The 14,745-nt window shown below is 45.5% G+C and overlaps 1 protein-coding gene across 4 annotated transcripts in view; it reads left to right on the top strand.

Annotated features, from left to right (window-relative positions):
• LOC147025924 (serine/threonine-protein kinase 38-like) overlaps positions 1-7,981 on the top strand; it is a 48,343-nt gene extending 40,362 nt beyond the window's left edge. For all 4 annotated transcript variants that reach the window (XM_085880830.1, XM_085880829.1, XM_085880831.1 and 1 more), the window contains 2 exons: positions 1,581-1,681; positions 6,477-7,981. In XM_085880830.1, the coding sequence (XP_085736956.1) occupies positions 1,581-1,681; positions 6,477-6,604 (229 nt within the window). In that variant the 3' untranslated portion in view covers positions 6,605-7,981. The remainder of the gene's footprint in view (positions 1-1,580; positions 1,682-6,476) is intronic.
• Positions 7,982-14,745: the final 6,764 nt, after the last annotated feature.

Genomic DNA, 14,745 nt, shown 5'->3' on the forward strand with positions numbered 1-14,745 from the left:
CCAAAAAAAGCCTTCACCTCACTTGAGTCTCCTTTGGCTTACCAGCCAGAGGGTCCTCTTCCAGTTCAACCTGTCACACATGCTTCACATTGATAAGGTCTGGGAGTGTGAAATCGAGTCTCTCAAGGACTCCATCCATGTCACCTTCAAAGACCAGGTTATCACTGAAGAAGTACTTCGCACCATCCTCATCAAAGATGAGGGTATCCTGAACTTCCTCACTTGGCCATGTCTCTTCGGATACTGCCGGTGTTGACCTAGTATTTGCCAATCTGACTTTTGCAGCACACAATCAGGAACGAGCCCTTTAAATCTTCAATTGGATGATATGTTAATCGAGCCATTCCTGACCGGTATTTTCATTCGAAAGCATAATCCAATGACCTTACCTTTGATCATCAATTCGGATTCAGACCAGGTCACTCTACTTTGGATATGCTGCTTCTACTCTCCTGACAATGTATGGAGGCCCTCAATGTCAGACATGAGATCAGGGCCATCTCTCTGGACATATCTCATGATTGTGATACAGTCTGGCATCCTGCCTTGCTCTCCAAACTCTCTGCCTATGGCATCCAAGGTCAACTCCACACATGGCTTACTGACTTCCTCTACTCTCGTAGCCAATGTGTGGCTCTCAACGAATACGTTCATCTCTTCCTGTCAAGGCTGGAGTACCCCAGGGCAGTGTTCTTAGGCACCATCCTATTCCTAATATTTATCAATGATCTCTTTAAATCTCTGGAAAATCCTCTTTATCTCTTTGCTGATGACTCCACCTTCTGTCATGAAATCCCTCATCCTTCTGACAGAGAGGGTGCAGCTTCTTCCCTCTCTTCAGACCCTGACAAAATCATAAACTGGTCAAAACACTTGGAATATGTCCTTCAATGTTGAGAAATCTCCCTCTCTCCCTCTCTCTTTGACAATAATGTACCACAACCCCCCCCCCCCCAGGTTTCTGCAGGGCACACGTGGCCCACAAGCAACCCCCTCCTAGTGAAACTCCCAAAATCCAGATCTACAGCTCACCTCCACTCATTTGTTCCTCTTTTTTTCCCACCTGTGGAACCAACTTCCCTCCAAGTCTTCAAGACAGCTGTTCACCACCATCTCAAATTACCCCCTTCCAAAACCATGATCTTTTTCTACACCTGATAAACCATTTCCACTCCCCACCCCAAAAATTTTGCTTCTGTTTCTATCTTGTCCACCCCTTGCGTTCTCCCTTGCCCCTCATCGTTATCTGCATCCATTGTTTGGCTGTCTCCGTATATTTTCTCCCTCCGCCTTGCTGTTGGCATTTCCCCCTTCCCCTCTTGCTGTTTCTTTTGTTCTGTTGCCTCCTGATCCGTTCTGTGTTCTCGCTCTTTCACGAGCCTTGACTACGTATTACAAAAAACAAAAAAGAAGCTAAATGTAATTGTGGTAGCCACACACCTTGAATGGGGTATGTTGTAATCCCACACAACAGAAGCTGCCTTGTATATTTGTCATTTTTGTATTCATTAGCCACATACATTTGGGATGCATGTTCTGGTTTTGTTTTGGTTTTTTTAATATTCATTTTTTCTCTCCAGGGAAAGACCGGCTGCAATTACGATAGAGATAAAAAGCATTGACGACACTTCAAACTTCGATGATTTCCCGGACTCGGACATACTGCAGACAGGCGGTGGTGGTGCGTACTTCTTGTCGGGGGGGATGGGGCGTAACAGGGTGGGGTGATGTTTTGGGAGCAATTTTGAATTGGCTTGTTTGTATTCTCATCTGAACCACTGACTCGTGATATGGGGAACGCAGGATCAAATCCCACATACCATAACCATTGTACTATGATGATCTTGTAATTCATCGAAAAGCGCACTGGTGAACTTGCCTTGATTAGACGAGAAATATTTGACTTTGTCAAGGCTCTGTGTCGCTCTCTGTCAATGGGCAGTTTCTTTTTATCAACTGAGAGTTTATAAAGGTGGACTAACCACCGTAGGAAGCAAAGTAATTCTGGTATTTCAGGTGAGAGTCCTTTGACTGTTCAAGCAAGAAAGGATTTCTTACTGTTTTCTTGGCTAATGTCTAAAATGCTATGCAGTGGTTAGCTTACTTTTGTCAATCTTCATGTGATAAGCATATTGGTTCACGAAAAAATATTTTTGTTTATCACAAAAAAAAGTGACCACTATATTCGTTATTGTTGTGTGTGTCTGTCTGTCTGTCTGTCTGTCCCAAGCATAGCTCCGTGAGTTTTGATCCGATCCTGACAAAATTTTGGTGGGAGGTTTATATCATGATCTAGTTGTGTTTTCCCGAAAATGGGCGTGGTGCGCCCATTATGGGCAGAGCCACGCCCAAAAAACGTGTTTTTAGGGGGTAGCCAATTTCAATTTGCATCTCCTCCTAGGGGGTTTGTCGAATCTGACAGGGGATTTGGTATTTGGTTAGCCCAATGGCAGCTGCATAGCCCCACGGAGCTCAATTTTTCATTTTCGTCCCAAGGTCAAGGTCACAAACTTAGAAAATTGCGAATTTTGCCATAAAAATCCATCTTCTCTGAGGGGGGTTTGTCGAATCTGGCAGGGGTTTTGGTATTTGGTTAGCCCAATAGCACCTGCATAGCCCCACGGAGCTCGATTTTTCATTTTCGTCCCAAGGTCAAGGTCACAAGGTCACGAACTTAGAAAATTGCGAATTTTGACGTAAAAATTTTTCTTCTCCGAGGGGTTTGTCGAATCTGGCAGGGGTTTCGGTATTTGGTTAGCCCAATGGCACCTGCATAGCCCCACGGAGCTCAATTTTTCATTTTCGTTCCAAGGTCAAGGTCACAAACTATCCCTGTGTCGTAAAGAGGCGACCAGGGTTGCGTCAGGAAGGGCATCCGGCGTAAAACATGTGCCAAATCACTATGCGGATCATACGGATGATCCGCTGTGGCGACCCCTAACGGGAGCAGCCGAAAGAAGAAGAAGAAGAAGTCAAGGTCACAAACTTAGAAAATTGCGAATTTTGACATAAAAAATTTTCTTCTCCGAGGGGTTTGTCGAATCTGGCAGGGGTTTTCGGTATTTGGTTAGCCCAATGGCACCTGCATAGCCCCACGGAGCTCAATTTTTCATTTTCGTCCCAAGGTCAAGGTCACAAACTTAGAAAATTGCGAATTTTGACATAAAAATCCATCTTCTCTGAGGGGGTTTGTCGAATCTGGCAGGGGTTTTGGTATTTGGTTAGCCCAATGGCACCTGCATAGCCTCACGGAGCTCGATTTTTCATTTTCATCCCAAGGTCAAGGTTACAAGGTCACCAACTTAGAAAATTGTGAATTTTGACGTAAAACATTTTCTTCTCCGAGGGGTTTGTCGAATCTGGCAGGGGTTTCGGTATTTGGTTAGCCCAATGGCACCTGCATAGCCCCACGGAGCTCGATTTTTATTTATTTATTTATTTATTTATTTTTTCATTTTCGTCCCAAGGTCAAGGCCACAAGGTCACGAACTTAGAAAATTGCGAATTGTGTTTTTAGGGGGTAACCGATTTCTATTTGCATCTTCTCCTTGGGGGTTTGTCGAATCTGGCAGGGGTTTTCGGTATTTGGTTAGCCCAATGGCACCTGCATAGCCGCACAGAGCTTGATTTTTCATTTTCGTCCCAAGGTCAAGGTCACAAGGTCACGAACTTACAAAATTTTGACAAAAATCATACGACCGCCCAAACTTGAGAGCGAGGATGACAATATTTTTTATGCATAATCTTGAGGTCATTCCCCACCTAAAGTCTTCAAACCATTTTGCTCCATCTCGAACACCTTGCCCGTGGCGCCCCCTTCAATTTTGTTTTTACGCTGATTTCATCAAAGTATGGATAATCCGAGGAGTGCGAAATGCCATATCGCCTATATGACGTTATATTGTTCCTGGAATGTTCAAGAGGAAGTTTTGCACCAAAGGTCATAATCCTTGACCTTTGACCTTTAAAAGTCACAAAGGTCAAATTTTCAAAGTTGTGGGAATCGAACCGGGTTTGCGACCTTCTTCAACGAACTAACTCCAATAAGCTATAGCACGTATCCTGTTTCCTTATTTTAATGTCCACAATATTGTTTTGTGACCTTTAAAGGTTATGCAAGGGTCAAATTTTGAAAGTTGTTGAACAAAACCAGGTTTTTGACATTTTGCAGCTTATAACCTGTCACTCATACCACATCATGTTGATCATTTTTATAACTTGGTCAAACATTATCACATTGTCTCATCCTTCACTTCTGAAACAATCTACATCGTCAAATTCCGCTCGTGAACCATCGTCGTCTTCAGACTTGTTATGATTGCCTTGTTATACGAACCTTGCTGGTTGTATTAATGTCCAACGTCAAATTTAAGTGACACAAGTTGACACAGAAATTATTCCATATTGGTTTGTGATATCTGCTCTCAAAATCGACACTTTTAAAATCCGACTCGTCCGCACCGTAGTGCACGTAAGGACAACTGATGTTGGTGCTTGGACCACAATATAAATCAAAATATATTCCAATAAAGTCAATTGGTGAAGCTTTACTCACATATTAGACACAAAGTAGGAGTTGGGGAAGGGAGGTTCAAACATTAATTACATTGATGGAGGTGGGGGGGGGGGGGGAGATGGATGCAAAATATTTCATACTGTGAGGGGGGTTGGGAGATGGTCTTCTTCTTAAGTCTGCTCTCAGGCCAAACTCAGATGGCACTGAACCTCAGCTTCCAATTTGTTGGAATACAACCCAATATTGCTGTGTGTTGTTCTTTGGTCTCCAGACCTATATCCTTCTTCAACCTGTTGATGTACATATAGGTCGTGGCCGAAAAAAATGGAAGCACCTGCGTAAATGAGGATACCAAGCAATTGCTTCCACAGAAGTGTGGCCCATATGTCAACTAAGCAAGTAACATCCCAACTTGCTTTGGTTCGTGTGTAAAAATTCTGCCCAGGCCTGGCTGCCTATATAATTCTGACCACAATGGCTGCAAGAGGAGACCACCCAATGCCCCCCCCCCCAATCCACAGAGCCTGTGTGGTCATGCAATGGTTTGATGAACATGACACTGATGTTATCCATATGTCATGGCCTTCTCAGTCACCAGATCTGAACCTAATCGAGCATTTATGGGATATTCAGGAACGACACCTGAGACAACATTTTCCACCTCCATCAAACAGGTGTCATTTGGTTGATTTTTCTCATGGAAGAATGGTGCCGCATCCCTCCTGCAGAATTCTAGACGCTGTTGGACTTTATGCCACGGTGCATACAGGCCGTTCTAGCTGCCCAACATCCTATTAAGTGACTTTACATTGGTGTTTCCATTTTTTTTTGGTCCACAACCTGTAGTTGAGAGCTGGTCTGCCCTGCTTCAGCCTTCCATGTTTAGGTGTTCAGGATACAAGATTGGAAACGGGTTCGTTTTTGCAGCAGTAACAGTGCCCGGCAATCCTGAGATGTCTTCTAATTTTAACCGACAGCCTCAGAAGAGAACCATCGAGCTCTTTATTTGTCCTACGTTCAGAACGATGGACATCGAAAGCTGAACGAAGAAGTTGAGTGAAGCATCCTTCACGTGGCTTCGCATGGGTAACATTGAGGAAGTTTGTTGCAATTTCTCCATGTGGCAGATTTCCTCTCTTTGATATCCTGAGCAGTTGTGTCAACCCATGAACCAAGATACTTGAAGTCATTGACTGTCTCAAGTTTTATTCCATCGTTTGATATGATTGAGACCTCTCTCGACTGGTTGAATGGCATCACTTTAGTTTTATTAGCATTAAACATATTATTGACTTGGGGAGGGTGAAAACATTATTTGCCCAAAGGGAGCATGGTGGAGGTGGGGTAGGTAGGATGGTAAACAGAATAAAAACAAAATGGATCATTGAGAAAATGGGGAAGGAAAAGGGTGATGCCACGAGGCAAGGGGAGGTAAGGTGACCGTTTGAACATTCGGTGAGGTGGGTCTCACCTGCTTGAGAAAGCTTGATATACTTTGTCTGTGCTTTTGCTGTATTAGCACCATTGTTTTAAAAAAAATATATATTTTTATTATTGTGCATTGATCCGAAGCTCGGAGTGGTGTTTGTACATAAATCGTATGCAGGACAAAAACACGAGTAGACATCACTGGACTTTAATGTGAATCGCAAGGAGAAAAGACATTGGACACGTACATGCGGCGTATGGGATTTGAACCTGCATTTTGAACATGAACTGCTGTTGATTTGGATGGGAGTGGTCAACCCAAATTAAAGCAAATTTTAAATGCAAATGCAAACAGTAGCAGAAATGTGTAATTGCAAACTGTATGGCGTGCTAACAAACAATAGTGATGTTATGCATTTATAAGCACTCATTCGTGTTTTCTCCCCCCCCTACCCCCCTCCCCTCCACTTTCCACACCCACTTTCTCCTTTGTCTTCATTGCCCTTGAATTTCCTCAAAATGCTCCACCCAGGAAACGAGCAATCTGATACCGACAGCAAGTATAAAGACTGGGTTTTTATCAATTACACATACAAACGGTTTGAGGGCCTTACACAGAGGGGACCGCTGCCGTCATCCATGAAGCCTGGCACGGCATGACGGGCGACTGCACTTCCGACCTTGTTCCCCCTCTTACCGAAAAGACGGCTACAGACTCCATGGCAGTGTTGCAGCACTGGACATGTTTTCTCTCCTGCTATTGTCACCCTCATCACCCCCCCCCACCCTCTCTATCCATCCCTTCCATGACCCCCATCCCCCCCCCAACTCTTCTTCAACAACTGTCCACATATTTCCCCATCAGGTTCTTCCCTTCATCTTTCGTTTGCTGTTCCTGGTTTGTGTGAAGTGAAGATGCAATTTCCCAATTGTATCTGACCTTTGCACTTGTTTTTAAAACTCTTTGTTTTAAGTTCTGTCCGACAACACCCAACTTTGTAAACTTAGCCAAAGGTACCTACAAGATTTGCATATCAGGAATATCTTTTGTAAGTTATAGATGAATAGAAATAGCAAATCGAATTGTGTAATATGCTCTTTTCACAAGTGTAATATATCAGAAAGCATTTTTAAAGAAATCCTTTTAGAAATGCATAAAGTGGCTTTTGCTGCCAGCATGCTGCAACAGCGCTTGTCGTGACTAATGGATGAGAACAGGTGTATAGACATTGCAAGCTGTTTGCCTTATCCAAAACAAGGTGTGTGCAGGGTTCTCTGGTCATGGTCAAATTGTTTGGGAATAATGTAGAAACCGATATAAAACAAAAAAAAATATTTTCAACGAGAATTATCCCGATGGGCAAGCTATGATGTTGACTTGTGGACAAGTTTTTGAGTACATCCTGTCAAACGAGTTCCCACTTGCACACCATCTTCTTCTTTTCTAAACAATGTCCTCGAACAGGAAACTTTTTTTTTAACGTCCCTCTCCCCCACTCCCCCTCCCCCTCTTTGTTCCTCCCATACCCCACCCTTACATCTCCACTGCATAATTAACTTGACTGTGTAGTGTCATTATTCCTGAGGTCTGTGTGCTTTCCCTTACTTAGAGCTGAACTTTGAACAATTTGTAAATATATGTAAAACGTCCACATTCTTCATTAACTCTTTCCTCGTAGAATCTCCACCCAGGGGGAAAAAAAAACAACAACAACAAGTCTGCCAACTCTCATTTTGTCCGAATGCATCTATTCAGCCTTAACCCTACTGATAGAAGATTAATTGAGAAAGGGCAAAATTTACATTTTGGAACCAAAGTATTGACCACGATACGGATGCAAACTTTCTATGGGACCCTGATTCGTGTGCTTTCCTGGAAATATGGTGTCGTTCTTTGAGGTCTCTTTTGCTGGATACCGTCCCAGTTAAGCAAATGTCTTTTCCATCTTGTCTATTCACCTTTTGCTGCTCAGTCTGTGCGCTTTGTAAGATAAGTTATCGGTGTTGGATACAATAAAGATGGACATTCTGCTGTGAGTAATATTTGTTCGTTGTGATGTGTGAGCGTACACACACACACACACACACACACACACACACACACACACACACACACACACACACACACACACACACACACACACACACACACACACACACACACACACACACACACACACACATCACCAGAACTCCGATTGCTTGTTTTTAAGAAAAATTTAAACCCAAATGTTGATATCACATCTTCTTCATTTGTATTCAACACAAGGGGTAGCATCATTGGGCTGCTGTTGAAGCAGTACCCACTGTCGTTACAATTAGGTGGGGAGGGGAATTATGCCTTATGTTTATGAGGGGGTCGAGTAGTTGTGGGGAGGGGGGTAAGGGGTTTGAAGGCTTGGAGTGAGAGGGGATTGACACCTTAGGGTTGCCATTGGGAGGTGGAGGTTGAGGACTTGAGGTTTGGGGGGGGGAGTCCGTTCCTGATAGAATGAAAGACAGACGGGTGAACAAGGCGATAAATAACAGCACAATTAGCGGTGAACCAACATGCAAGAGATGAATAAATATAATCCCCGGTTAGCACCGACAAATACCAAGACTTGCACATGAAACAATGAGACAGACAGGCAAGAAGCTGGTGGCATTACACAGGACAACGAAGTGGAGGTGTGGTCATGGTGGCCAAGTAGAGGGAGAGATGTCTTCCTGCAGTACAGCTCCAACACCAACTCACGGCTCTCCTCAACTCTGGGACCACCTTTGTGGGTGACAGCTTCCGTCATTACCCACTACTTCTGCAGACAGGCCGTCCCAAATGAAAATTCTTCTGTCCCTCTCCAGGACTCTGCGGCTGATCTCACCACCATGGCTTGCAGTGTGTTGGCCAAACAGTTTGAATGGTACCAGTGTGTCTTTCTGCCAAAGTCTCCACTTGGCCTCCCCACCTCACCCATACAGAAGGTTTTACACAACACAATCTTCCTTTATAATAGACGCTCAATGACTTTAGTGCACGTTTAACAAGACTACTTACTTCTGGACAAACAGTTAACGCAAGAGTAATCTAACCTACTCAATCACACGGACCAAGCTATTCTGAATACAATATATCTATTGATCCCCCACCCCTCCTCCACATAACAATGTGTTGGAGAAATGTATCAAGAACCCAGAAATGTTTCGTCACTTGTTCAGGATGTCATGGAGAGGACACGTGATCTCCCCATTTCGATAACAAACAACAGATTATATCTGGATTTGCCTCCCCGGTTAAAGCTTCAGCTGTGAAGGTTACGGCCTCTCATGCTACAACTACAAGTCAAAAAGAAAGAGGATTTAAATGCTTCCTCCCTCCTAGCCATAACCCTGTTGGTCGACCGTTCAACTGATTCCTATTTTTCCAAATGACACCCGTCTTGGAGGTGATTGAGTAAAGAATGTCGTAACAGAACAAGTTAACAAGTGGAACCAAAGTTTCTTCTATGGGCCTTATAAAGATGTTGCAGAAGCTAATTCTGATGTTTATCCATCCAGTGATTTCATTTTGATAACATTTAGAGTCCTCACGCAGGAGGCAGAAACGAAAATACAAATGGGTAACAGTACAGGTGACCGCAAGGAGAAAAAAATATCTTACAAAGGTGTGTCTCTTGGGCAAATAACTTTCAACTGGAACTAGGTATGCTGGAACCATGTACCACATTTTGATATTCTGCAAGAAGGGTTAAAATGCACTGATTATACAAATCAAATAAATTATTAGTTTCTCACCCTGAAAATATAGGAGTGGGTGCTTTACGATTTGATATTTTCCAGATTTTTTTTTTTTTTCAAAGATGGCGACCACATGGTGAAGTCTACCAGACCAAAGACTAGCACTACTACTAACACACATCCCATATACCATTAAAATGACGTTGGTCATATACATCAACATTTACTGTGGCAGTTGCACTGTCTGCTGGACTGTACGCTTGTACGTACTGAACCAGTATTATGTATGTACATGGATATACGGACCTGCACTACTGACCTGAGCCGTCGGGTCGAACTCCCCCATTTGGAAATGCGTTGAAAATATCCCCTTGACTCTGGGTTCCGTTGAACACTGTACGACTGTACAATAGCTTCAAAAACTTTCTGCCAGCCTTCTGGATGCATGCACAAACGAGAAGGTCACTCGGAAGAGCGCATACCTCCGCAGCACAATGCCCTTTCCAGTAGAACATATGAGGCCCAATAAATTTTTGATATACGCAATATGGTACCGTTGGACCCCTACATTCGCGGTTCCGCTATTCGTGGATCCCGAGTATTCGCGGTTCATGAAATGTGATCTTCATTTGCGGCTCTGTGCTTTGCGTATTTGCGGTTTTTATCTGACCTACATTTGCGGCCCTGTGCTTCACGTATTCACGGTTTTTTTTGCAGCCGTATTTGTAGTTTTTATGCCTCCGCACCAAGGGTGCCGGAGGAATTATGGTTCCGGGTTGTCCGTCTGTCCGTATTTTCGTTTACGCGATAACTCAAGAAGCAAATTGTAAAATTTCATCAAACTTGGCAAAAAGGTAAAGTAAGACAGGGCAATTAAGTAATTAGATTTTGGGCCAGATGTGATGAAGGTCAAGGGTCAAAGATCAAGGTCAAACTCTGAAATTTCACTGTTTACGCCCTAACTCAAAAACTATTTGACAGAATTTCTTCAAACTTATTACAAAGGTAAAGTAAGACAGGGCAATTAAATGATTACTTTTGGGCCACACATGATAACATTCAAGGGTCAAAGGTCAAAGTCAAACCCTGAAATTTCACTTTTTATGCCCTAACTCAAAGATTATTTGACAGAATGTCTCCAAACTCGGTACAAAGGTGAAGTTAGACAGGGCAATTAATTGATAGAAGTTTTGGCTAGATATGATAACGGTCAAGGGGTCAAAGGTCAAGGCCAAACTGTAAAATTTCACTGTTCACGCTCTAACTATAAAGTAGTTGACAGAATTTCCTCAAACGATGCATTGTGCTTGATGTATTTACAAACAGGTAGAGATTATTTTGAGATCACATTTCATGGACAAGGGTCAAGGTCAGAGGTCTTATGTTACAAACAAAACACAAACATTTTCCAGGCATAGGACATATTTTACTATGACGGATTATTGCAATATGTCAATACTCAAGTCTTTGTGCGGGAAAGTGGAGGCATACCCGTCGACTGCGCGCAGTCGAATTACTCTAGTTCCACCTGGTTCTACATTCGCAGCCCTGTGCTTCGCGTATTTGCAATTCTTTATGGGATTTTTATTTTCCCATGTGAATGACGAACCGCTGGGAACCTCTCCTCCTTTTTCCCATTGAAACAATGCCCTGACATTTACGGATTTGACATTCGCGGCATTTTTCATGAGCGTATCCTCCGTGAATGTCGGGGTTCGGCAGAATATCGCTTTTGGCCCCATTTCTCAATGGTGAAGAATCACTTTAAAAATTATAGTAGCCAGATCCGTCCTTCTCTCACACACAACCTGCCCACCAACTTTCCGCATCCGTCCACAGCTTTTTGAGATATCCTGCACACAAACAGGTCAGGTATGGGAGCATGTGCCAGAACAGCGCGTCGCTGCATCCTCTTTCCGCCGGTACTCCAGGGGCCTCCGTCTGGCCATCCCCCAGGCAGATGCCAGGCCCATCCCCATCTCCTTGAGATGATGGTCAACCTGCTGCAACCATGAGGCATGTGGTCGGCCCACTGGCCTCCTCCACTCATGAGACTCCCTCGCTGAGAGAATCTGGTGAGCAGGATCAGCATCAGGAAAACGAGCCACATGTCCATACAGCCGCAGCTGACGCTCACGGACTATGCAGGTAACAAATCTCATCCGAGTCTCTCTCAGCAACCGCTCGTTGGACACAAAATCCGACCAGCGATAGCCAAGGATTCTTCGAAGAGACCTGGTACCAAAGGAATTAAGTCTCCGTCTCAGATCCTTGGTCAAAGTCCAAGTCTCGCACCCATAGAGCAAGACTGGAAGTACCAAGGACCTGAAGACTCGGACTTTCGTCCTCCCGCACAGGTACCGGCAGCGCCACACCCCATGATCCAGTGAATCCATGACTCCCCGGGCCCGACCCAGACGTCTATTGACCTCCGGCTCACAACCTGCGGAGACATGAATATCACTGCCAAGGTAAGTGAATCTATCCACGACCTCAACATCCTCACCACAAACAGACACAGACAGGACAGCAGCATCCAAGATGTCACCGAAAGCCTGGATCTTAGTTTTGACCCAAGAAATCCGTAATCCCAACGGCTCCGACTCCTCATTCAGCACCTCGAGGGCCCCCAAGAGGATGTCTAAAGTCTCCGCAAAGATGACTGCATCATCTGCAAAATCAAGGTCCGAGATCTTGACATTCCCAAACGATGCACCGCAACTTGATCTCTCCGACATCCTCCCAAAAATCCAGTCCATACAAGTGCTGAAAAGTGTGGGGGCAAGTACACATCCCTGACGAACTCCAGTAACAACTGGAAATAAGTCAGAGATGGTACCACCACACTTCACAGCACTCTCAGTACCAGAGTAGAGTTCAGACATCAGATCGATCAGTTTTGGTGGCACCCCACGAAGACCAAGAATCCTCCAGAGGACATCCAGATTCACTGAATCGAACGCTTTACAGAGATCAACATAGGCTGCAAGCAGCCCCTGCAGAAACTGTCGTCTGCGTTCGGTGAGGACACGAAGTGCAAGGATACGGTCAATCGTTGACCTCTTTGGTGAAAAGCCTGACTGCTCTGGACGCTGGTGCTCAAGCAGATGGTGGCGAACCCTATCAAGAATTATCCGAGCAAAGACCTTGCCCGGAACTGAGAGCAGCGTCACCCCTCGGTAGTTGTTGCAGTCTTGGCGATCACCCTTCCCTTTCCAGAGAGGGACAACAAGGCCCCTCTTCCAGTCAGTTGGGATGATGCCTGTGTTCCAGGCAGAGCACAAAACTGCATGCAACGACACGAGTGCAGCATTTCCACCAGCCTTGAGAAGTTCAGCATGGATGCCACAGATCCCTGGAGCTTTGCCCCGTTTCAACTGGTTCACCGCAGCCCGTGTTTCCACAAGCGAAGGTGGACCATAGTTGATTTGAGGGTCAGCAACAGGGATTGTAACACCCTTGACGTCCAACTCGACAGCTGGGGGATCAGCCTGGTACAACCGCTCAAAGTAACCGGCCCAGCGGGCCTTCACTTCAGACTCCTCTGTCAAGAGCCTACCACTCTCTGCTCGAACTGCAGTGCTCCGAGGGATGGGCTTGGATGAACGTAATGCGCGAATTCCCCTGTAAGCGGGACGAGAATCACCTGTCCACAGGTGATGCTCTACCCCCTCACAGATTCCTCGCACATAGGCCTCCTTGTCCACCCTCAGTGCACGTACAGTTTTACGCCTCAGCTCCCTGAACAGCTCAGCTCTGCCATTCAGCCTGGCCCTGCGACTCTGGTCAATGGTATCCAGTGTCCCTTGAGAGACAAAATTCTTCTTTGCCCTGCGGTGAACTCCAAGGCATCCACCGGCAACATCAAGGACGGTGGTCTTGAAGGACCCCCCAAAGCACCCAGACCCCCCAAGTGTCCACTCAGCCTGTTCGCAAACTCCTCAGCTACTCTCTCATCCCTGAGCTTGGCAACATCCAGCCTCGGCTGGGATGGTACCATTCTCCAGGATATAAGGCGCAGCTTTAGAGTTGCTACAACAAGCCTGTGGTCAGTATTGAGGAACTGAGCACTCCGGTAGACCCTGCAGTTCTGGATCAGCCTCCAAAGACCGTCAATGAGGACATGGTCAATCTCCTTTGCCATACCGCCAGCGTTGGAATACCAAGTCCAGCGATGAGCTTGCGGGCGCTGAAACCATGAACCAGCCACCCTAAGTCCATGACTTCTTGCAAAGTCAAGGAACTTAGTGCCATTCTGGTTCATAGTTCCTGACCCATGGGGACCAACACATACCTCATAACCATCCCTATCAGTTCCAGTCGATGCATTGAAATCCCCCAAGACTAGAAGTGTATCTCGTCTGGGGCACTGATCAACCACAGACTCGAGCGTGGGGTAGAATGTGTCCTTCACGGTGAGATCACTCGCCTCAGTCGGAGCATAAATAGAGACCAGGGAAATGACACCTAAGGAGTGGCGAATCCTTAATCTCATAATACGCTCGTTGACCGGTGTTACCTCAATTATCATTGGGGTCAGCTTATTGGACACGGCTACAGCAACTCCTTGGGTATGGTAACCATCAGAGCGACCAGACCAATAGTAGGTGTAACCACCCACCATTATCTCGCCGCAATCCGGTCTCCGAACCTCAGAGAGAGCTGCAATCCTGATGTCCAAACGCTTGAGCTCAGATGATAACAGAGACAGGTGATCATCCTCTCTTAGGGATAGGACATTCCAGGCACCCACCCGAAGGGACCGCCTCAGGTTAACCCAAGGAGACCGCCGTCTGGTGGACGACACCTCAGCACCACTCCGACACACTCTCCCGCAATCTGACCCAGGGATGTCACCCCGTGGTTTCCCTCCTATCAAAGATTGTGGGTCCCGAAGGCTTTGCCCCAATCCCATCATCCGGTGAGCTGCCCTGCGAAGGGAAGCTGCACAGGAGGTACTCCCACGGAGCGGGTTTTCAGATTTTTTTGCGTTTTTGCGTTTTGCGGAATGAAGCGTTTTACGGTGGCCGGAGTGCAAATCCTGCCACCAACCTCCTAATAAGAAGTAGCCCAACTGCAGGAGG

Source organism: Eptatretus burgeri, chromosome 5 (genome assembly GCF_056783735.1).
Source record: "Eptatretus burgeri isolate ZD-2024b chromosome 5, Ebu_testis_v1, whole genome shotgun sequence".
Lineage (NCBI taxonomy): Eukaryota > Metazoa > Chordata > Myxini > Myxiniformes > Myxinidae > Eptatretus > Eptatretus burgeri.